This window comes from Carassius auratus, unplaced genomic scaffold (assembly GCF_003368295.1).
Source record: "Carassius auratus strain Wakin unplaced genomic scaffold, ASM336829v1 scaf_tig00003441, whole genome shotgun sequence".
Classification (NCBI taxonomy): Eukaryota; Metazoa; Chordata; class Actinopteri; order Cypriniformes; family Cyprinidae; genus Carassius; species Carassius auratus.
Genome location: NW_020523522.1, coordinates 64,039 through 90,111, shown reverse-complemented (window position 1 = coordinate 90,111; position 26,073 = coordinate 64,039). Strand labels below are relative to the sequence as shown.

The 26,073-nt window shown below is 36.4% G+C and overlaps 1 protein-coding gene across 6 annotated transcripts in view; it reads left to right on the top strand.

The window, feature by feature from the left end:
* The first annotated feature begins 7,419 nt into the window (after positions 1-7,419).
* LOC113070202 (rap1 GTPase-activating protein 1-like) overlaps positions 7,420-26,073 on the top strand; it is a 40,100-nt gene continuing 21,446 nt past the window's right edge. For 3 of the 6 annotated variants that reach the window (XM_026243422.1, XM_026243420.1, XM_026243429.1), the window contains exons 1-3: positions 7,420-7,589; positions 13,725-13,760; positions 23,969-24,065. In XM_026243422.1, the coding sequence (XP_026099207.1) occupies positions 7,435-7,589; positions 13,725-13,760; positions 23,969-24,065 (288 nt within the window). In that variant the 5' untranslated portion in view covers positions 7,420-7,434. Of the gene's footprint in view, positions 7,590-10,216; positions 10,436-13,724; positions 13,761-18,222; positions 18,332-20,106; positions 20,195-23,968; positions 24,066-26,073 lie in introns of those variants that run through there. The other 3 variants (XM_026243425.1, XM_026243426.1, XM_026243428.1) reach the window with 3 other exon arrangements.

Sequence of the window (26,073 nt, the reverse complement as noted above, 5' to 3'; positions counted from 1 at the left end):
ACATTTACATTAAAAGATATCTAAAGTGGCAAAAATGAAATTCTCATTAATTAAATGAAAAAATATCAAGAGCTGTTGTCATATTCATAGCTATGAATGATCAGAAGTTTATATTTCTCAGCAAATTGTACATTCTGACTGCAGAAATGGATGATCTGAAAACATTTGGTACGAGGCAGGCAGTTAATGGGTTGACTTCGGTTTTAACTTTACTCATTCAAAGCTATTGGATGGTTTAGGAAGTTTGAAATACACTGCAAGAGTCATATGGGCAATATTTAGAACCCAGGTTCATTTAGACCCAAGTTTTAATGTTTATATCTCTGATTGGTGTTCTTCTAGAAGAAACGCCCTTTCATTTCATAGAAAAATGCAGATCAGATGTTCTGCTGAAAATCTGCTTTAGTGTTCTATGAATAAGTGAAATGATTGCCTCCCGCGCAGAGGTTCCTTTTGGTTTTGAAAAATGAATATCCCGCTGACTGTGTTAGTAAATCCATTGAACTGCTGACCTGTGGACATTAGAAATGAAGCAGCAGTTTACTTGGTTTCCCGATCTGAGAAATCGCCTGGGCACTTGGCCACACCGAGAGTGAAACTGATTTACTCCTGCTGCTCAGACAATCCCTGAGGACCAGCAGGATGTAGAGCAGAACGACAGAGCAAAAAAACATCAAAATGGTTTGTACCGTGAAAAATGTGAGATGTTTGCAATTATAGTAGAGAAGAGAGCTTCTCTATGGAACCTCATGTGTGTCCACATCCTATTTCACCCCAAAACCAGAAGGAAACCTTTTATTAATTTGTATTATTTATATTTTTATATATAGGCCTTTATATTTTCATACATGGGTGTTTTTTTATTTATTTAAAAGATTAAACATAATAATGGCATATGATTATTTATTTTTTGCACGCACTTTAATATTAGGAGGTTAAGCTTGTTGTTATTACTGTCTTGCAAAAATTAAATAACGTCTCACCCATACACATTTGTAATATTGAAATGAAAATAATTTTCAGTGCATGGTAAAATGTGACCGCATATTTACAAACCATTTCAAATTGTGTGTATGCTATTTACTTCTACAGCATTACTTTATATGAGGATGCAATATGAGAAGTTATGTTTTTTCTGTAACAGTAATGGCAATTGTTGAGAATTCTGCCTAATTGTCATTTAAAGTAATAATGCCACAGAGCAGGGCTTTGTTTGTGGTGAAACATGACCTGTATTTTTTTGACAGATGCACCAATGAAGGCGATGTTTGTGTTTTAATCACAGCTAGCTCTCGTCATCTGGTGGCTCAGGCTTTGGCCAAAACATCTTCATAGAAGGAATAATAAATTGGTCTGGATTCTCTTCTCATCATGCCGCCATAGTGAGCCTTCTCATGCCTCCTTTGTTCAAGATGCACCCCCCCAGCTTTGGGGTTCATAAATAAACCAGCAGTAGACTGGAAACGCTAGTTTCTGAGCTCTGTGTCAGACCAGTGATATACAGGTCTAGGTCTTTAGAAAAGGCTGCACATCTTTATTTCTTCACACTATAATTGAGTGTTATTACCACACAACAGGAAGATGGATCTTGCAACAGTGACATGCTATTCATCTTGCTGTGAAAAATCACTAACATGGAAGCAGTTTGTCTTATGTGTTATATCAAAACTAAAAGAATATGTCTGGGTTTGAGGCAAAATTCAAGCAAAATAAGAAGGTTTGCTATTAAAGCAGTTATTTAAACATTGAACATTGCGTATTATTACTGACCTTTTTACCAGTTTTAATGGATAAACTTTGGCTATTATTCATTGCACTTACATAAATGTAGTGAAAATGAATTAGATTTGAATTTTATGATTAAATCAGAATAGTAAACCACTGAAACTCACTAGAACATGCCTGTCAGCTTCTAGGATGATTATGACATGCTCCATGAATACCTAAAATCTGTTTTCTTTATCCGTACATGTGATTTTGTTTTTTTTTCCCCCGCCGCATGGATGCAGAATCTGTTTGACGTCTGCCAGCAGCACTTATGTTCCAGTCTGATGGTTTTATAGTTCTCGCTGTCACATTCAGTGTTAACTTAGTGGCCCAAATCGAGAGCCTACCCACAGTTCTCTGAGGCTATACTGTAAAAAATCATTGTATTTTCAAAGAGTAAAAATGCTGCTTAAAAAAAAAAAAATTGGTTACTGCAGAGTTTCCTTACAGTGGAAAAACTGTAATAAAACACTATTTACTATCACATAACAGCACTATTCATTTAATTTTAACAGTACAGAATATTTGCTTAATTTTATGTGGTTTAATTTTGTGAGAGCACATCCTGCTCTGGTAAATCTGGTACGTATCAGTTTCAAATGACTTCAGCAGGCTGTAATATAGTCCTAGAATCATGTATGCTTTTATGATTTTATGGCATTTTTGGAGCTTGATAACCCTGGTCACCATCCATTTTCATTGTAAAGAAAGCATTCTGCAGAGGAAAGCAAGTCAAACAGAGATGCTAGTGTCTTTGAGAGAGATAGAGAGAATAGTTGCTTGATTTTGTAGCTGTTGGGTGCAAATGTTTTGTTGTAGAATAATATTTTACCCACATACTTTATATACACATACAGACTCCTACTCCCTTTTTTTCAGACCACCGGGTGTAGCATTAATCAGTATGTGTACAATCAGGCATAATCATTTCAATCAGACATCCCAGTGTTTATGCCGTTTGTTTACTCTGTTTGTTTACACTGATCACACTATATGCTGCTCATCTCACATGAGTGCAATTTAAAATCAGTCTCTGTTTGCCAACAGTCTTGAGTTGCACTGTCACATAGGATACTCTTGCCAGTGATGATTTTTTTTGTCACCTTCAAAGTACTGAAATATGTAAGTATAGACTGAACACAAACATGGAAAGATACAGTATGAAAGTTTTAACTCTTAATTATATTTGCATACACCAATGGATTGCCAAAGCTGACCAGAATTTTTTTTTAATTTTATCATAATGAAGGTTTTGCTGTTTTATTAACTTTAAGACAACAGTGTTTTTAATACAATGATTTGACCATGCTCAAGGGACTTTTAGGTGCAACAGTATGCCTTAAGCATGGTAAAATCACAGTAAAGCACAGCGTCCCATAGCTTATTCTTTAAAAAACATTATCCAAGCAGCTTGAAATGGTTAATGGTCCAGAAAGATAGTGTTACATTTCCACTCTGATGACTGTTAAGTACTGACAAATGGCAGTGCTGTCCTGTGGTGCTCTGTGCCAGCTTGAGAACTCCCAAGAGAGCGCCTTATACTGCAAGGTTAGCATAACTGCTCATGCTTGTAGCTTAACTTTATTTTGTTCTTTTGTCACTTTTTCAGTATTGTAAACCGATTTTTATCAGTTGGTTTAAAGAAAGAACCCCCCCTTAGTTTCAGACTTAACAGACCGACTGGTTCCGTTCATGTTTTCTGGCTCAAACATGAAAAACGTGTGAAATGCATTTGTTCGCTGTGTCACAATGGTCCCATTGCAAACCGCCAAAAGCGGACAGATGCCTTGCCATCTGAAAGTTTCAGAAATCAAACCCTCAAGTCATTCTCGCCCCATTTGGAGTGTGTCTGGTAAGATGGATGGAAACATTACCCATATGTCATTGTATTAGAACAGAAGTCAGCGTTGGAACAAGATGTTGAAAGTGTTAAAAACAACAACATATTTTTCCAAAAAGTCATTGTGATACTGTATGAATGGATCATATAAGGATCACATTTAGCCCATATTTTAGAGAAAATGTGCTTGGTGGAGATGAGAAATGCTGATAACGATGCCAGGCTCTGTTTCTGCCAGAGCAAATGGCATTACTTTGGCCATTTGGTGACACGACATTGCAGGCCAGGAGCCGATGTGCCAACACAATCATGACAAGATGCTCACTACATTCTTTAACTCTTTATTTCCCTGTCTCCAAAAGGGTTTTTTTCTTATCAATGCCATCAAAGATCAGTTTTGTTACTCCATGGAACCATTTAGTAGATTTGAAACATTTAAAGGGTTAGTTCACCCGAGAACTAACGAATTAAAATTTGTCCATCTTCTGCTCACCCTTGAAGCATCCTCGGTGTATCTGACTTTCTTCTTTCAGAATAATCCAGTCGAAGTTATATAAAAAAATGTCCTTGCTCTTTGAAGCCTTTCAGTGGGTGTAAGCGGGGGTACACAGAAGACGTCAAATAAAGTGCGCACATCTGAAATAAAACGTCCCTCACACAGCTCCGGGGGGTGAATTAAGGCCCCCTGTAATTAATCCATGCGTTTTTGTAAGATAAATATCCAGATTTCAAACGTTATAAACACTTTTTTCCCCCTCACTTCTGCTGACTGTTGGGAACCAGAAGACGTGCAGACGAAAGATGGAAGACATACGTCACGCTCACGCATGCCTCTGGAAAGTGTTGGAGAAAAGGAAATAAAGTTTCCGTACTTTAGCAAAGGAACACCAGTGTTCTCTTGGCTTATTTCGAAATCCTCTGATGTTTTTCTTTTACAAATCCTCATTTGTGTTTCTAATTCATGACCAGCATTTTGTTTTGTTCTCTCTCCACGCTCGTCACTAACCACGAGGACGAACTATAACATCTGCCTGCATGTCTTCCGGTTCCCCACGGTTGGTAGAAGTAAGTAAAAAAGTGTTTATTATGTTTGAAATATGGATATATATCTTACAAAAACGCACAGATTTACTACAGGGGGAGTTTATTCACCCCCTGGAGCCATGTGAGGGACGTTTTATTACAGATACGCACACTTTATTTCACGTCTTCTAAACCGTTGACAACAAACACCGTTTACCCCACTGAAAGGCTTGGAATTTTTAATATAACTTTGATTTGATTTATTCTGAAAAGTCACATACACCTGGGATGCTTTGAGGGTGAGTAGAAGATAGACACATTTTCATTCTTGGGTGAACTAACCCTTTAAAGAACCTTTTTCCACTATTACATTTCTTTTGTTGAATGGAAAGATTCCACGCAAGTTAATGGTTCTTCATGAAACCACATATGCCAATAAAGAACCTTTATTTTTAAGAATGTAGAAATGTCCGATTGTCCTTCTTAGACAGTAATAGATTATATAGAGAGCAAATGGAGACTTTTGCCTAAAAATAAGCTTGTATATTCATTTATTTCTAATAAATTGAGAAAACAAATGCTCAGATTTGCCAAGAGTTCTAAGTTTAGCTTTTTATTCAAGGATCAACTTTGTCTCTAAAGTTGCCTAGGGTAATTAAAAAATCAATTGTTAACATAAAAATTGTTCTAGGAAAGAAGTTGATGAGAAATATTCAACTTCATGTTGAAATCTCTGACTTTTCTGAGCACACTTTGAGACTCTGAAAAGATAAAACGGAGAAGCAGAAGACACACAAGCCCTGATTTACTTCTAGACACCAAGGAATTTCTAAAAGAAACCATTCAGATACAAAAGAGATCATATTTGTGATCACAAAAGTGAAAGATTTCAATATGAATTAAAATAATTATTCCAAGACCAAATGATCGGAGCTATGCTATTAACATTAATTTTATAGAAAAATTGGCTCCATTTCTAAAGAAACATATGCATATTTAAATTTAAATCTTTATTTCATTTAAGTCTTCGAAATAGGATGGTACTAGAGATAAAAATCTTGAGCTTTCTATTTGAAATGCTTTTATGCAGACAGGTTCAGTTAGGTTGCATAGAAAGTACTCCGTGATGGCGTTCCTGTTCAGTTGAAGAGGGTCATTGTCTGAGGGCAGGCTGAGTCTTATTTACTGCAGATTTCACCCAGACACACAAATGCAGACAGCATTTCACTCTTACACTGTGAGACACATTCTTAGTGACACATTCTTATCTCTCTTTCCCTCTCCCTCTCAACTGTGATGTCTCAAGCAGCTTCGGTCTGCCGGCGGTGCTCGCTCATCTGGAGGTCAGACACGCAGTGGGGGGGAGAGATCGGTCAGATAGAACAACGCATTCTGGCTGAGATCGGTCAACCCGAGCAGTAAGGCATGAAACGGTGCCGAAGGCTTTGAAGATCACACTGAAGAGCAGATCTAAGGCGGAGCGCACCGAGAACAGACAAGCTCTGGCCATATACGAATGTGCAAATTCCCAAAATGTGGAGGAACTTCACATGAATTAAGCAATCCACACTGTCACCGACTCTTTGAAGGCTGCTTTGAAGAATGAACTAGATTTCTACAGGACTGAACTCACCATTGCTTTCCTAAAGTGTTCTGAGCTTTTTAGAGCGCTGTTGTTTCATTGTTTGAGTTATTAGTGATTTTGACTCGCTGCTGCTTTAATATTCTAGTGTCTGTTAATGCCTAGTTGTGTTTCCAGACTGAGGTCTCAGAGCAGTGTGATCATTGTCTGAAACTAATTTAAAATTTAAAATAAATTTGAATAAAATACAAATATTAGATGAAGGATCGAATGAAATGTTGCCTTGGCAACTAAATAAATTTACTAAAACTCAAACTGAAATCTAAAAATAAAATATATAAATAATATTAAAATAACTCCGTTTGGGGAATTATTTAAGAATGAGTTATTCACAAAAATATGACAAGAACTCAGAGTTAAACTGTGTTGGAACAAATGTATCTTGATAATGCCATCCTTCTGTTAGACTGTCTTACAAATGAATGGCTGTTAAACAATTAGATAATAGAAATTTAGGTCAGCCAGTTACCAAGCAATGCTTAATTTTGTTCAGACTGTGCTGTAAAAAGGTCATATTAGCAATTAATGGAAAAACACTTAAGCAAAACATGGTCAGGTCAAAGTGTTTGAATAATTTTTGGTCCCAGATTAAGAACTCTGGCAGTCCACTGTATGAAGAATTTATGGGTATGTCACAGTTTATTTTGCTATCCTCACTTATATAAATGAACTATAGTGTCCTGCACCCACTAGTAAAAATGTTTTTAAAATTGTATCTGGTATCTGATTAATTTTTGGTTTGACTTATGTTTTAACATGTTTCTAGAGAGTTTCTTTGCTGCTGCATCCTTTAGCTTGCATACTGATGTTTACTTTTATTTTCTGTAAAGCTGCTATAGAACGATAAATTCAAGTTTCATATTAATTTTAAATGCATTTAAAAATGCTCTTTATAATACTTTGAAAAAAAGACACAGTTTAATCCATTTATATATTGTCTATTGTTGTGTCAAAAGCTTTGCTGGAAGAGAGATGTCAGAAGCTTGCTCAGATGGAGGTTATTTGATTGGACTCCCAGCCTGAGGTAGTCCTGTTTCTCCTGGAAGCGCTTTGTGAAAACTTGTGTACTGGGCTCTTCTTCCCGGCAGACTGCAGATGTAAACTGATAGGTTTCCGTAGAGAACACATGCTGTTGTCGTTCACACCACACTTGGTAAATAACATGCGTTCTCAGAAAAGAAACGTGGACTGTGTATTCACATGTGGTTGTCTGCTTGTGTGTCTACATGTGCCCTCCGATGCTCGCCGCTATCAAAGTGCTGGAAGAGACAATACACGGCATTGGATCTCGCAGCAGACAGCGACACGTGTTGCCAGGTAACCACATCTGACATTGAGCTGAAGGTACACGCTCATAAAACCTCTTTTATTAACTCTGCCCAGGAGACGGTGCTTTATCCTAAAAGTGTGATCACCTAAGTTTTGTCAATAGTGTAGCATTACATGAATCACCTTTCACAAAGATTGACTTTTAAACCATGCAGCTTTCTGCTGGTTGACAAGGTGAATTTGTGTGACCAACTTTAACACAAGCAACTTTTTTGCGCAGACTCCTGTTGACAAGACTTTGCCCCCAAAATGTAACAGAACAACGGTAAATGGAGCCCTGATAATATAAATTGTACTGTAAAATGTTACTGTAAATTGAAATTTCATCTATTTAATTGTAAATGAAATGTATAGCTTTGGTAAACCATTAAAAAAATGTGTTTCTTTCAGTTTTAGTATAACATTATTATACCATGCCTAATTTTACAATAAGTTTAAAGAAGAAACCAAACCAATATATAGTTGAGCTCTGAGGCTCGATGCTATAGAAAAGCAATAAAAGTTCAGGAAGGGTGTTTTCAGCCTATTTGTATATAAATATTTTATATATAAATATGGCATCCAGCTTCAAACAATTGCATAAATTTCAGTTCAAGTTCAAAATAATTATTAATAATCACAATTACAATTTCAAGGGAATAATTGACAATTATGATTTTAGTCATAATTGTGCAGCCCTATTATAAATGTTAATGTGCAAGACGTACAAGATTCAATTTAAGATTCAGGGGTATTAAGAATTTTCTAGTTGTAAATACAACTTTAGAGGCCATTTATGTCCAAATCCACCAGGTTTGATTGTGCATGAGCATGCATGAGAATCAACTATAGACAAAATTACTAATATGACTTCAGAATATAATGCACTAATTTTATGATATTTTTTCATGGTGCTTTGTCATCATTGTGTGAATCTTAGCTTGAGTAGGCTGGAGCATGCAACTTAAGAGTTTGATTGATTATTGTTTTTGTGGTACTGTAGTGTTGAATTATGGGATGTGCACTGGGAGTGTAGTACCACTTGGTGGCAGTGCTAATCCAAATCCATTTCTGCTACATTTCTGCTTTACGCTTTAAGCTTTTCAGGAACTTGCCGGCCTGGCCTGAATTAATCAACATAACATACTCCCTTAAATTGAACTGAAACCACTTCAGCACATAGACTTCGTTTAGACCTTATTGCAGGAAATACATTCCAAAGTGGAAAAGGGCATCTTTAATTTCCCTTAAATCAAATTTCTTTACTGTACTTGTCAGAGATTTATTCTGTTATTATTGAGCGTTTGTGTCTGAACATCTCAGCGTTCAGACGCCATGCAATTTGGCTTCTTAAAGGACACTGCTGCATTACTTTTTCTTGTAGCTGCTTTTGACTTTTTTATATGCTTTTAATAGTGTGTGTGTGTGTGTGTGTGTGTGACGGGCTGTTACAGACTAATTAATCTCCTGCTGCCCTTGCCATATCAGCTGTTCACAAATTAACCAGAGTAAATAGTCCTGTTTCTACCTCCATGTGTCCCCACAGAGGACAAGCGAGAGAGAGAGAGAAAGAGGGAGCATGAGAAAGTCAGAATATACAGAGGATGTATATGAAATTTTAATTTATTAATTCTGGGGACAAGTGTGTTCATCTTAAGGTCCTATCCAGGAAAAATGGCATAAAAACTATATCTTCAGTGTGTATTCTTGTCAACCAGTCACAGACATTTAGCTAGTTTTCAACTTTCCACTATCAAATATTATAAAATGATTATTATTAGCCTATTAATAATACAAAATAATGTATTGAAATATATTTTAAAGTAGTTTTTGGTATGTATACTGATGGCTCTCTGATGTGACCTCCCTTTAAAAATGAATGGTCACCTTCAGCATTAGCTGGAGAAGAAAAGCTCTAATGGCTTTTGTCTCAGACAGTCCGACCCCATGACACATTTCAAAGTGATTATAAAATATCCTGTGCCACAGACGCTAGACGCCGTCCTCTCTCGGATCAGGACACCAACAGCTACCCTGCCTAAAATAATCTCTTTTATTGAACTGACTTTGGATGTCCCCTATACACTTTTGTTGGTTTTTGACTTATGTTAATGCTCTGACTTGGGGCTAGCTCATCTGGCACAGGGAATTGACTAGTGATATGTATTTGACATGTTTGGAGAAATTGATGTAACCTCGCATCACTTGTGCACCCATGGATCCTCTGCACTGAATGGGTGCCGTCAGAATGATAGTCCAAACAGATGATTAAAAACATCACAATAATCCACAAGGATTCCACACAACTCTAGTCCATCAATTAATGGCTTGTAAAGCGAAAAGCACAGAGCTCTCCATCAGTTGATGTCATAGAGTGTATAGTGCTGTTGCCATTGTGTTCATCCAGTAAACATCCATTTATCTGAGCCTGAGGTTACCAAAGGTTATATATGTTTGTCTTCATGAGATCTGCCTGAGAAAGTAGTATAGCTGGTTAGATTGGATTACGCTTTAAACTAGTCTTTAAATTCTTTAAATTCTTTGTTTTCATTTGGACATCCATGTTAGTTGCTGAACTTTGTGTGTGTGTCTCAAAGTAAAGAAATCCTCTGAAAGACAAGCACCTGCTCTTAGCTGTGGATCTTAGTCTCAGGTAGTGTAAGGGAGGGAAGAAAGGAGGGATGGGAAGCAGAGAAGGAGGGACACAATCTCACACACTGAGAAAAAGGCACAGAACAAGTTCCCAGCCCAGAGACGGAGACTTAGGAGAAGAGACTGCTAGAGTAGGAGGTGAAGAGGGAAAACAGAAGAATGACTCACAGGAAGAGGAGCTTCACTTTTGGAGCGTATGGGGGGTAAGGCACACTAATGGGGATTTGTGAGGGGATAGAAGACACTGACTTTGTATTCTCATGTTATTTTCTGTTGTAGTTAATGTTCACCGATTACTCTTGTATTTGGATGCAAAATATATTTTGTAGGATGCAGATGTTATTCATTTTTCTTATGCATTAGACTTTTCATAGGTAATTTACCAAAAACTTGATTCATCGAACATGATGTCTTGTAAACCGCATTCTTAACACGACGCTGCTGAATGCTTGATTCTGATTGGTTGATGTACGTTTGAAGGTGTTGATTAATTTACTGCATGATTATGAAGTAGTTCCAGGTTTGTTGACCAAATTAGTTGCATATTACTTTGCCATGTACTCTTCAACTAGTAAAAATGGTTTAGTGATGTCAGTAGTTCTTTTCCAACTTTCCACAACTACTTGTAGATGTTTCAGAGTGAAAATCTGATAAACACATTATAGAGACCGACATGTTATGTACTTGTGGTAAACGATATATATATATATATATATATATATATACACATAGATATATATATATATATACACATATATATATATATATATATATATATGTATATATATATATATATATATATATATATATATATATATGTATATATGTACATGTATGTATGTATGTGTATATGTATGTGTATATATATATATATATGTGTGTGTGTGTGTGTGTGTGTGTGTATATATATATATATATATATATATATATATATATATATATATATATATATATATGTATGTATATGTAAATATATATATATATATATATATATATATGTATATGTATATGTATATGGAATAGTTAAACCTGGTCTACAAACACATATATACAGTATATAAAAATTTAACTGGTCTGGTTACACACATTTAAACTATAGAAAAGTTTAAATATGTGTCATTTTAATATCAATTCAAGAGTTTTGTAGAAAGTGCATAGTACAATTGGCAGACCAACTAATTTTCTTGGGATTATATTATATTAAAGTGTCTTTTATTCACACAAATAACTTCTCACGTCTGTTGTCTATGAATGTCTATTAAACTTACACATTTGGTATTTTGACTGTTATGCCTGCTTGGTTAAAATGGTTCAGTTGAACTGCTGACGGTTTGACGATGGTGAGATAATGTCAGTTTGCTCAGATCTGTTTCTCTGACAAAAATGGCCAGTGGAAACATGAGTCATAGTAATTTGTGACATTCATCTCATCCCTATTTCCTGAAACATTGTATGTTTCTATGTAAAGTTTGAAGCAAGTTTGTGTTGAAATGACAGATTATTGAAATAGATCAGCCATGACGACATTGTGTATTATGATACATCTGCTGCTTCTTTGGCTTTTTACCCACATTGTCAGGTCTAACAGGTTTGTATTTTGGATTGCATAAACGTTCTGAAACTGGTTCTGTTGGATCCAGTGTGTTGTTTTCTGACACACGCTCGTACAAACACACACTGATCCCTCATGTGCTGGTTTATAGGCCTTGTTTGTACATTCAGCGAGTGGGCTCCAGTATTTACTGCTGGACTTATGTGGTATTTACAGTGCATTTGTGTAGACTGAATAGTTTATTCAGGTCAAATACAGTTTGATTTGATTTATTTGTATAAACCAAAAAAAAAGTATGTGACAAAATTGCAAAGGACAAATATTTCAAGCTTTTTTCACCTATGGTATTATACAGTTTTACACAATATCATATTTTGTAGTTAGTTGTATATCCGTATAAATCCTGTTTAATGATATTTCACCGAAAAATTTAAATTTACCCTCAGACCAACCAAGATTATTATTATTATTTTTTAAACAAAAACAGATTTGGAGTCATTTTGCATTACATCACTTGCTTTAAATTATGGATTTGTTTCTTGCAAACACACAGTTTTTTGGATCACAGTACATTATTTGATGCACTGGAGTTGGGTGTATTATTTATTTGGACTCTCATTCTGACGGCACCCATCCACTCCAGCAGATCCATTGATTAGCAAGTAACATAATGGTACATATCTGACAAGGAAACAAACTTATCTACATCTTGGATATATTTCAGTAATTACGAAAATTTAACCATTACAAAAGTGCATCCTCCTGACTTGCACTTCGGCAGTAAGTCATATAAGTATAGAAATTTAAGCGAGAAATACCCTTTGATTAAATAACATGCATGTAATATATTTAAAACAACATTTTTTGAATCTGTTGACAGCCCTGCTTCATTATTCAAAACAAATCAGACTGTGAGCAGCTAATAAATGATCAAAGTCACTGTTTGTTCTTTCTCTCAAGGTTATGGAAATATTTGTTACTCTCTGCTCTACCTGAAGTGTTAACTCCTTTTTGTTGACACAACAGCCACACTTTTTTCCTTTGCACTCAGCAGAAGGTTGGAGGACACACTAGTGCTATGACTGACAGTGGAGGTCTGACATTTACAGCAAAGACAGTAGATGGCGATATCCAGATGCATCTTTTACTTTCGGTCCCAGTTTTGTAACACTTGGCTCGGGTCACTCATATTGTATGATGCATGATTTTTTTGTTTGTTTTGTTTTTACTGAACAGATGGGTTTGTTTGTAGAACCATCTTGTGGCAAGATATGAAATCACGTTAGCCAGGAGAAAATAGGGTTTCATTTTCATGCGAAACCGCCATTGTGTTTAGCGTTGCCTATTTTGATATTGATTCTTTAAGGTCTTATTCAGAGTCATAGCGTATTCTTAGAACAAAGCCGCAGCTGCTTTTCAGAAAAATATGTTAGAGAAGCTGCTTCTCTCATTAGTGTCTCAAAACCACAAATGCCCTCCATACAGTTCTACAGCTTTTGTCGAGCAGAGCTGTTGAGATCTCAATCAAAATCAAAGGAAATGTGACACATAAATACAAAGTTAAAGTACGAGGGGTTAAAGCTTTGTCATACCGCACACTGAGAGAGGTATGTTTCCCAGGATTTTACCAATGGCAATTGCTTGTATTAATTGATGATGTGCTTCAGTGGTCCTTCATTATCCTATTGGTCCTTACCCTTCGTTAACTTGATAGAGCTGCTGAGTCATTATCACATCAAGTGCATGAAGTGTTTGTCAGCAGTGAATTGATTAGCTTTTAGCGTTTAGCAGGCTCTGGTTGGAGATTGATTGGCAGAATGTGTTAAAAGGAAGAAATCAATTATCGCTTTCTTTATATAAGCGCTTACGGTTGTGTCAGTATATGTGCATACATTCAAAAATGCATGTTTGTAAAAGTACCATGTTTCTTTTCTCCACAGAGTGGACAAAACCTTTTCCAGGTCAAGAAATATTTGGTAAGTCCTTCTCTTTCTTGAAAGTAGTTAGTATTAAAAGTATCATTTAAACATTTAATCCCAGCGGTCACAATAGTGACTGTAAAAAAGGTCTTCATTTATGAAGCTTTAAAAACCTTACTGGCTGATGTTTTAGTGCCCTTCCTGCAAACATGGAACAAATAAAGGGTGTCAATGAAATGTGTGCAGTTTCACTCGATAAGTGCAAACTGTCACATGACCAGAGCGGTTTATTTCCTGTTTGCACTTCGAGAAGATGATAACGGAGTCAAAGCTCCAAAACAATAGGCTAGTAAAGTATGTCAACATAAAGATATGACAAAGATTTATAGTATTAATATATGAATTCACGTATATTCAGTTTTGTTGAGTGTGGTCATAGAATAAGTAAACGCGGGATAACAGTGAACTAGTGAACAGTTGCTAGTGAAAATTACACTAAAATGTTGCAATGACAAAATATTGCACTAAATTAAAAAATCAAATGTTACAAAAAATGTACAATATTGATGTTGTAATACTGGTAGCACTAATAATAGGTTTTTGTTTTTAATTATGTACCGTATTTTCCACTCTATAAGGCACAGCGGATTATAAAGCGTATAGAATAGAAGACACTGCAATCAAACGTTTGACTGGGTTTGCGTTATGCTTCCACTAGATGGAGCTGTGCTAAAGGGAATTTCAACAAAACCGTGATCCATATATAAGACGCTCTGGATTATAAGGTGCACTGTCATTTCTTGAAAAATTAAAGGCTTTTTAGTGCACCCTATAGTGCGGAAAATACGTTATTTGTTATATTTGTTATATTGTTAAACATTTTGAAATGCGTTGATTGTTGAATTTTTTTGGTGCATAACTTATGCATGGCTTTTGTGTCGCATCATTTTTCCCCTTCTTTTGTACACATGTTTGGACACAAGGCACAAAGTTTGTCAACCCATTCCATATCTGTAAAGGTCACCTCGACTACTGTATGATTTGTGTGAGCAGTTGAAAAGGGCAGGTTGGATCCAGTTAGTTCACAAACTCTGTGATATCTTTCACATCAGCCCCCCCCCTCCCGCACTATACTGCTGGTGGAAAGTTTTACGCCTGCTTGACTGACAGCATTATTACTACAGAGGGAGCTGGTTATGTGTAAAGCTGGTTTATAATGGCTGTGAAGAGGATGTGTCTGGAGAGAAGAGGGAACGTGAAGGGAGACTGCGAATGCTGGAATGTAATTATGGAGGGACCTGGGTTTCACTCTGTGTGTATCGTCCCAGATGAGCGCTGTAGTGCATGCTAATGCGAAGAGAGACCCAAGAGAAACAGCACACATGAAAACTAGCTATCTTTATGCTGTATTTTTCCCCCTTGCTTTCTTACAGTTGTTTTCTCTGTTTTCCTCCTTTCTATCCCCCTCTCTCTTTTACCCTTTTCACTTTCACATACTCGGAGAGTAAGTGTTTCGACAGCTTGCTTTAGTTGAATAAAACATGAAGCAAACACATTAAGTACTGTACTCTCGTTCTGAGCTTGGTTGTCAGATAAACATCCAAATTTTGTTGTTCATGTATTGGAAGAAACAAAAGACATTCTTTGTATGTGAAAACACTGAATATTTATCTATTTGCACTGCAAGTTGTTGTTTTCATAGTACAATCCCCTGCCCTTTAGTATTAAACTTTAAGGTGGAACTCGTCCTGCTACATAATCTACATAAATTATACCTTACATTTAAAGGGATAGTTCATGCAAAAATGACAATTCTGTCATTGTTTACTGAGCCTCAAATTTTTCTAAACCTGTATGAATTAATTTCAGGTGTTGACAATAAAAAGACGATATTTTGAAGAACTTTGGTGACCAAAGAATTGACTTCCATTGTATGGAGAGAAGAATAACTATGGAAGTCAATGGCTGCTATCAATTATTTGGTTACCAACATTCTTCTTTTTTGTTCAGCTGAAAAAAATCATACGGGTTTTGAACAATTGAAGGATGATTAAAAGATAACAATTTTTCCTTTTTAAGGTAAATTATCATTTAAATGACATTTTTTCCAATGTATAGTGCAGTAGTTAAATTTTTCTTTTTGTATTTTAAATTGTATGCTTTATTTAATTTTCTTTTTTAAAATGCAGTATTTACTAAACATTTACTACATTTTAAGAACTAAAAAGGTTTAAATATTATTTGTAATATTTATATAAAAAATCTCACATGATCAAATGTCACCTGATTTATTAGCTTTTTCTTTGAGAGAAAATAAAAATGTAACACTTTATTTACCAAAAAAAAAAAAAAAACGTTTTGAAAACATTCTTTTCAAAAGCAATACTTATGGTAATGAATTGGTTATAAAAGCAGGTTAAAGTGCATTTGTAACTTTAATAACTTGCCTTTTCAAGTGCTCTTTTGTCGTGCATGTTTGGAATTTTCACTTTGCGTCCGAACACTTCCTCTCATATACGCCCACTGCTGCTGTCAGAGCCTGTGCTGTTTGGAGACACAATGCTTTTATGATTAGACCTATTCAGATCAGTATTACGCATCAGCCTGGTATTCTCTTCTGAATGGCATGAATGTCTCTGCTGTTACAGTTGCTGAGACGTGGCCCGTGTGGGCTTTCTAAGCTGCTCTTCATCTTGCAGGCCTGAGAAAATTAAGACAGCCTTCAGATTTATAAGAAACAGCCTGTAGAAGGGCGTATAGTAAAAGCTGTGCGTTGGATGGGTCGTCCCTGCGTCCTTTCTCATGGGACGAGCATGTGCTTGGGATGAAAGCTGCCAGGGACAACAGGGATGCTGTGGATGCACTTATGAAGGACAAAATTAATAATATGGTGCTTTGATTTGTACAATAGTGCTGAATGATTGATGAATGATACCATGTTTATATGTCATAGTATTTATGTAGTGCACCAAGGTACCTGGTGCCATGGATCATGTACCATACATGTACAAAGATCCTTGATATTATCGCTGTATATTACCCAAAACATTTGTGGTCCAGGCTCACATTTGGTTCTTATATAATAATTGTATATAATTATAATTTTGCATATATATATATAAAAAAAAATAATAATAATAAAAAAAAAATATATATATATATATATATATATATATGGTAGAGTATGGACGGCAGTGCGTTGTTTTTTGTTTGTTTCTGGACTGTAGTTCACCCAGATTCTGTGAGGACACTGGTCTAGTGAGGACAGCAGTGGTCTTTGGGGGACGTTAGTAAGCTATGCCTCACAGTGGCGTCATCTAAGTTAGCAGGATAAATAAACCCCCAGAGATCTATGAAAGAGGTTATTCAAATGCTTGTTTAAGGTGCCATTGAAAAGTGGTGCCCATGGAGCTCTTGAAAGCATATTTCCCCAAGTCTGGAAAGTTTACAATGTAACAGATTAATTAAATTTAAATTTCTTACTGTACTGCGGAGTCTGAAACTGTAGGGAGACATAGGATTTGGTTAGACAGATGAGAAAATGCTGTTCATCTATGATATACAGTTTTCCTTCAAAATGTGATTTTAGTGTAAAATTAGTCAAGTGAGAAAAATATTTTTATTGACTATTTTAGTGCATTTTTACTTTTTAGAATTTCATGTTTGATGAATTCTTCTTATGACTATTATTTCTGGATGTAGCAAAATATACAGATTAACAGCATTTGCTATTTGGATTTTTTTTTTAGTCTGAGAGTGATTGGGAAGTTTGAATGGGAGTTTGAAAATAGACCTGAATTTTGTCAGTTTTATTTCAGAAAAAATTCCCATGACACCAGAGTCAGCCAAGAGCCTGGATGGTGTTGTGTGTCTGAGATCAGACCGTGTGTTTTCAAGCACTGTTGTCAGTGAATATTCATTTCATCCATATGCATACAGGAATAACACAGTCAAGACAAATATAACACTCTTTACAGAATATGTTTTCTATTTATTTACCTATTCATTTGCATATATTAATTATTCGAACACATTTTGTATGTTCTTAATGTGTTTGTATTGTGCACAACTTGCCTCAACAACAGTTGCAAAGAAGTTCTGATTAATGTTTAGCATGCAAGGGCGTTCTGGGTGGTTGCTAGAGAGTTGCTAGGTGGCTGTTCACTGACCCATGTCAAAATATCACAACAAAAAATACCTGACTGGATGTTTGCCTTGACATGACAAAAGTAGAACAACACCCAGCTCTTTCATTTCCGTGGTCAGTTATTCTAGCCCTTGTGGCTGGTTTTGTTTGTTAACCTGAAATCAGTCCGGGACCCTCCTGCAGTGGGCTGAGTAAAGACCATTTATGGAGAGAAGACTTAAAAACAGGTTTGACTTCTTCACTTCCCCAAGAGCCGGGAGTGAAACTTCAACTGTCTAATAAACACAAAGAACTCAACATTCAGGTGGAGGTCCCAGACCTGAGTCTCTGTCTACTTGGGTGCGGACAGAAAACTTTAGAGAGAAGAGGCCTACTCCAATTGCTTTGAGCTCCTGAGAAGCATGTTTGGGAACTCAGTAAATAGAAATAGCAGAAGATTGAGCCTTTCTGAGTCTGTTCTACGTAAAGTCAACCATCTTTGGTAAGATACAAAGTTGTCTGCAAGAACTTTAAATGTTGTGCGGTGACTTTGGTCCCAAAGGAAAGTTTTACTGCTGAAAAGATTTTTATTTTATTTTTTTAATAGCTTAAGGTTCTCAATTATGTTTCATTTAACTTTCTATTCTAACATCTAACTTGATATTTCTTCTGTAACTCATTAGAATTTGTACAGAGTTTTCAAAGTTTCATCTTCAGAAGTAAATTGTGGTTGGAGGAAGTATAATGAACTTGATACTGTAAATTGTAACATTGATGGATGTAGACTACTTGACTTCCCAGCATGCCTCACACCATGAATAAATGATGCAGGTACAGTTTGTTTTATTGCTAGCTGCTTTTATTCATGCTGTCCCTCTGATTCATTGTAACAAGACAAGAGAAGAGTGTGCATGGAGTGTGGATGATTTTCATTGCTACATACTGTACAGTATATTGCTAAGGCAAAAAACTACATTTATTTTATTTTGCAGTGCAATCAATGCAATGCAAGAGTATACCGTCACATCTTTCCATTCATTTTGTTGGTATTTTTGGTATTGAGGGAAACCATATTGCGGGTGAAAATAAAACGGGTTTAATTTTGTGTGATTTTTCACCACCCAGTTACTGCTGCTGCATAAAGTGAGGACTGATGGGAACTCTGTAGTGTGCGTCTCTGTGAGGGATGTTCCCATCTGAGATAGTCGTTCGGTTCAGTATGTCTGCAGCTGTAAGAATCATTCAGGATTGGCAGCAAATCCGTTTGAGGTAGTTGAGTGTGCCAGTTCTAGACTTGACAGATAACATCCCTTTAAAACTACATAAGAAGCTCGAATTACACACACACACACACACACACACACACAAACACACACAAGGAATGTTTTGAGTTCAAAACAAGTTAAGCTCTATTGACAGTATCTGTGACATGCCGTCAGTTACCACAGAAAATTACTGGACTTGTCTGAAGTTGTATTTGTAGTAAAGGATTTACATTGGAAATCAATAGGACAAGGCATTTTAACAGCAAAAAGTGAAGACGGTATTTTTAATTTGTTTAAATTAATTCACTCTTATAAAATTTATTTTAGCGGTTACATTGTCTAAATCATTATTTTAGATAGATAAAACATCATACAATTCCAGGCCCATAACTTTATTTCTGACCAGATCATGAATGTTTATGAGAAATGAATCAACAGATTAATTACAACATCATATTCAAAGGGATTTGTTCATGAATCTTGAATTGAATTATATTTTTATGTCACTAATGACACAATGGCTCTAAAGCCTGAGTCTCCAGTCAAGGTAATAACATGGAGAACATTCTCATTCTCAGAACATTTTATTCTATTAATTGTATTTTATTCTATTCTATTCTATTTTTTTTGTGTTTCACAAAAAGTTATGTATTTTTATATTGACTCGAAGAGCGAGTAAATGAATTGCCAGATTTGGGTGGACTGTTCCTTTAGTCAACAGCAGCACTCTCGTCAGCAGGATGTATTGGTGGCTGTAAGGAATTAGAAATATTGGCATGAGAAAGAACAACTGGCAAAATGTCAAAACCGGTCCGATAAAGGGATGCAGAAACCTCAGACTGTATCAGAAGTAATAGATTCAGGTCTGATAACCCAAAAAAAAGGCAAGAGAGGAGAGGAGTGAGTCATAAAATGGTGTTGAGAGGCCAGAAGGAGGGAAAGAAACAGAAAGAGTTGGGAGGATGAGAGAGAGAGAGAGAGGGAGGGAGGGAGGGATGGAGCGATAGGAAAACCAGAGCTCTGTCTATCACCTGCCCATTTGGTTCAGAGCTGCAGAACAGATTGCTCAGCGCTGATTTGTCGTCTGTGCATGTGTTGAAGTAAGTAATGTGTCTCTCTCTCTTTGTCTCTGTCACTCCATCATAAGATCGTCTGTCTTCTGCTGGTGTTGAGCTCAGGTGGTCGTAATGGGAGGCAGTCAGCTGAAGAAGTGTCAGACTGTATTAGTGGAGCAGGTTGTGATGAAGACGAGTGAGCCGTGTGTGGGATTGTTTTGGGGGCATGGTGTTGTTTTTGTTGGCGGTGCAACGATACCATTTTTTTGGTGACTGTGTAATTTATTTAAATGCTGGTTAACGATATTCGTTATTTAGATTTGAGTGTGTTTAGTATATTAACTCCACTATTAATAGCAGCAAATGCAGGATGCTATAGCTGCACTAAGAACGTCATCTGCATCTCTAGTTTCTGTATGTTAGTGATTTAGTAAATCACATTGATTTCACTTGTGGTTTCCTCATAGTTCACACTTACCACTCTGTCATAGGATTGAGTTTTACTTGTGTTTTGTGCATTTTTGCAAATTGCAGAGAAATGAACATACATCATTCGTCAGGTAATCTATTTATCTATATAACGATTATGCATGATTTTATCTTAATGCACACTCTGTTCTGTAGTTCTGTGCTAGTGTCAGATAGCTTATTGCTAATTCATGTAAACACAGTCAAATTCATTCGTATTAGCAGGTGCACCTGACAGACCCAGGGAGCAGCGCTGTTTTGCATTTTCTGTATGAATCCTGTAACTCTTTCTGCCTCCAGGTTTTCCTGAGCCTTTCCTAAACCTTGCCCAATGTAGGTCTTAAAGAGGACTTATTTTACTTTTGAAAATAATTTAATTTCTATATTAGTGTTTTTTGTTGCTCAATTGATGGTTAACAGATGCTAAGGAAATTTTAGTTTTACACAAATAAGTTTAAACTAACGCTACCCATCAAAAGTTTGGGGTTGGTATGATTGTGTGTGTGTGTTTCTGTAAGAAGTCCCCTCACCAAGGCTGATTTATTAAATTAAAAAAAGATTGTGAAATATTACTAGAATTTAAAATAGCTGTTTTAGGTTTTAATATATTTCAAAATGTCACTTAATTCCAGATTTCTCTAGCAGCCATCATTCTAGTGTCACATCGTCCTTCTTATTTTGCTACTGTACCTTTAAGAATTTAATGTAAATGCACTCTCTTTTGATTTGCTAACCTCTTCAAGTTTGAAATAGGTGACACTAATGGGTTGCAGATTTACTATCAGATGCAGAGACATCCTTTCCTAATGTGCTTTGAATGGTTACGCAGAGCCGTAGGTGCTACACACAGATAAGAACAGCACAGTGTAGTTGAACATTTGTGGAATCAAGAAGGATCATAAAATGAAAGAATAATTACATTTGTAGAGTAAATATTTTTAGAGCTGGCTGGTGTAATGTTTTTCTTCTAATGCAAAATAAATATCCACACTCATTGTCTCTATGGAAATGTCGCTGGCATCATGTGTTTTGTATCAGCCTCTTGTGCCACGTCTCAGTCAAGCTTGGCTTATGTGCTATGACAAATCAACAGCTTGTACTGCTGTCAAAACTACTCGATGACTTCAGGGGCTTTTTCAGCACATAACCTGCCATCAGGCTAATTTAGAGAGTCAGCTCTGGCGATCCTCAAGAGGTAAAGATCTAACAAAACACTGCTGTGCCTTTGGTGACAGGACATGATGGTGTTGGCATCTGACATTCTTTTCAAGATTTGTCTCGGCCACTTACAACCGAAATGGCTTTTTGTCCTGCTGTCTCAGGTGACCTCAGTTTCATTTGGTTTTTAACAGTATGCAAATTGTCACTTTTCTGTGCAGCATAAGCAGATGCTTCATAGTTCTCCTTAGTTGGATGTCATGTGGTCCTCACATAGTCTTGTGATCTTCAAGTAATTGTCACATACTGTAGACAAAACAATGAATTACATCACAAATTCTGGTCCACACTGCAGCATGTTTTGGTCAAAACCACCTTTTTAGGCTGATAAATCTGAGATTTTTAGCATTTTATCAATACTGCTCTACTCAAATATCAAGGCTCTTTTTTGGCATCTATAGACACTTTGGCACCATGTAGTTCTAGGATCTAGCCAGCATGGTGGTTCCTAGAAAACCAGTTTCCACCTCTGGCTGTTTTCCAGGTTGCATTTGCATGGCTTTATTCGCAACATTTACAAACGTCAACAACTGTTGAATGGAGGACGTCATCGAAAGAGCACGAAAATCTGACTAAATCTCTTATGACCACTTGCAGTGTTACATATCGAGGCTGAGAAAAGAACACAGTGCTGCAGACAACAGGTAGTTAAAAGCCGTTATCACAGTTTTTCATGTTCATGGAGTATTATTATTATTTTTTAAATGCCAGTGTTTGGTACAGTATGGGTTTGGTCTACACCACTGGTAGTTCTCATAGAACAGTTTTTAGACCCTATTCTGAATTAGGAGCTGAGGTAGGTCCCTCAAACAGAGTTTCTAGTTCCTGCTGTGCAATCGTGCCAAAAAGCGAGTACTTCCGCCAATATTCTAGGAACTATTAAGAGGTTCCTCTGGTGTGAAATCCCCTTATAGTTCCATGAGGAACCTTTAACACTCATAGAGCTTATACATTCAACAAAACATTCCTTGTGGTGGAAAAAGGTTTCTATAGAAAAAAATGGTTCTTTTAAGAACTGTTCACTGAATGGTGGTTCTTTTGGCATTGTTGTGAAAGCCCCCACTCTTATTTTAAGAGTGTACTGAATGCCTCAAACTACTGTTATATAATGTATCTGTAACTATAACCCCTGTATTTCATAGATTCACTGCCAAGAATGTTGCAAATCATGCCAAAATGTCAAGAATCCAGTCACTAGTTCCTATCCAAAAGTGATTATTGTGGTAAAAAGGGGACTTTTTGGAAAGAAAATCCCTACCCACTTTTGACTCCTGGAAACTGTGTAAGTCTGCCATAACACTGGAGCTTGTTTTTTGGAGACTACCTTGCCACTTTCGTGTGCAATATCCAACAGAAAGGGCCTGAATGATATGCAGGCTTGCCATCTGAAGGTGCTTTCAGACGGACAGTGAAAAAAAATCTCTGAAGGTCGCCCTCCAGAGGTCATTTTCATTGAAAATGCTTTTCAATGCTTTCAAGCGGTTTATTTTTAGGTATGTTAGACCAAACATCAAATCAAAGTCACTATATTATATTTATGGTCCTGTTTTTCTATTAACCGTAGGGCCACCTAATGCAAAATTCGGTGTAATAATAAAATAATTAATCTGGTTTCAGCTCATTAAAACGAAGCACTAAAAACCATTGTGTGCCTTCAGACAGACATTTATATGTGTCCAGACTGGCATGGAGGAACAGATTGTGTACCAGATAGCAGGGGAGATTTAATTGATTTAGGATCGGCTGTTAAAAGTGACGCGAGCTGAGTGCATTTGATGTGATGTGAAATAATATGTTTGAACCGAGGCACTGGCTTGAGTCAAATTACAGGCCAGGGGAGGGAGGGATCAAAAACTGATGGCTTGATTCATGCAGTGTGTTTCACTGAGCCATTCTCTTTCACACTCTGCATTCACACACACACACAAACACACACACCTGTGGCTTTTTCAGCAGATTGTATTGCGTACTAATGAATCAATTCCTTCTCAGCTGGAGCAGTCGGTGATGCTGAGCATTTCTAATTTGATCTTCAGGAGAACACTTGTAACAAATGTGCCAATGTGAATGATCTGATTGCCTCGAGTTGTTAATGCTCCTGTTGTAGTTCTGATGATTTTTGTTTGTCGACAGGAAACAAGATGGTAGAATCCCGCGAATATCTGACCCGTTAGAACGTCCTGGTCTGGTCAAGTCCTTTCTACCATCACCTGCTCCTACTCTTCTAAAGGTTTGACAAGTTTTAACATTTCACTCCTCTTTCCTCTAACCATGTTTATATTCCAGCGGAGCCTTGGGTTCGGTCTGAGAAGTGGAAGGAATATCAAAAACGACTGCCTTCTTTCATTTCTTTCTTCCTGCTGTTCACCTGTCATTTCCCTTTTCTTGTGACAACCATCTATTACAAATAGATGTGCTGCTGCTTTTTGTGTGTGCATACTACATATAACCTACTTTTTATCATTTTGTTGATTTCTGTGGAAGACTTGATCTTTGGAGTGTCAAAAAAAAAGAAAAGGATAAAATCATTCATCTAATTATTAATTTAAAATTAAAAATGTTCAGTACTTTTTGTATTATTAAAGTGTGTCACCAGATAATTCTTTGCTACAAGATTCCCCCTCAAGGACCAACATCCAAGTTTAACTTCAGAAATGATCCTTTGTTGAGGAGCGGAATGCTAATTCGATCCAAAAAGAAATCAAATCTCATCCCGGCATCAAGATGTCATGATGAACTGCAAATTATAGCACTTCAATCGCTTTGGCCCCTTTAGTGTGAGCTGACCTGGTGGTGGTCCATTAGGGGTCCATCAGAGAGGCTTTAAATGTTTTTTTGAGAAGGTTCAGCCACTGACAGACCTCCAATGAGCAGAACCTCAAGAAGTACTGCCCTTTTTTTTGTAATTTAAAATAAAATGTTAAATAAGTCTTTAGCAAGTTTTATAATCTGTAGATGAACCACTGCTAGCTCTTCTCCTGGGATACCCCTTGCCTTCATTTAACACCCAAGTGCTTTTTTAATTGAAGTCATCTGTGTCTCTGAGCAGCTCTGAGAGCCATTAGCACAAGGGCTTCTGGGAGCCAGGAGGACTTAAGTGTCCGTGTTTAGGGATGTCCTAGAATCATTAGTGTCTCGATGGCATTGTGAGAGGTTGAATACGATTAGCTCAGTCTAGATTGTGTAGTTAAGCATTTATGTATTTCACTAAGAGTCTCATAATGCAAGATGCTTATACAATCAGCTCAGCATCTCTGCAGAGCCACACTGGGATTATAATGGCTGTGTTTTATTTAGTTTTAGCATGATCCAAGTGAAATTGGATTGTAAACACGTTGTCTTAGAATGCATTTTTTAATTTGATGTTTATTGCCTGTGGATTATGGACTTTGCATTAGGGTTTTGTTGTATTCCCTAACTACTTATAGTAAGGAAGGTTTTATAATGCAAAATAAGGTTTTTATTGGACACAGAGTTGACTAATTTGATACAGAATTCAAAAATCCTAGGTATTTTATCAAAGTAATATTGAAAATGGGTTCTTTTCAATAACTCAGTTGTATTATTTGAGAGCCACTTGAGATGTTTAAATGGCAAATGTTTCATTATATTTATTTTTGGGCCCCTGATAACATTAAATGGACTCATTTCTTCCTGTCTGCTGGCCTTCATGTCACAGCTCAAAACTATGAAAACGCTACAGTACAAACCTGGTAAATGGTTAATGGTAATTTCCTGTAAAATTTACAGAGAAAAACCATAAACTGAATTCTGTTTCCAGAATTCTCTACGTTGCATTTCAAATTTTGTTTGAATTAGTTTTTTCTTTGAAATAACTTTTTTTTATATTTATATTTTATGTTATGTTTATTAGGGTTGAATGCTACATAAAATGTTGTTCATGTTGTTGTTGTTGTTTTTTTTTTGCCTATTTCAGTTTAATGAGTCTCACCATGATGGGGTTTAATGCTTGTGTGAATGACACTGTGTACCTTCTGTGTATCCTATTATTTCAAACCTGCTTGTGATGGACTTTGTATTATCACGTGACTTTCTCATCAAAACCTGCTTTCGTTGGTTTTCAGTGTATTACAAAACAGATTTCTTTACTTCAATAAGTTGGTATATTAACCCTTAAAGACCTAGAACATTTTTGGGGCGCCTGACACTCCTGCACTTTTCTTTGTTTTTCAGACCTATTCTAGCAGTCAGCATCAAGTGCCATATATAGTTATAAA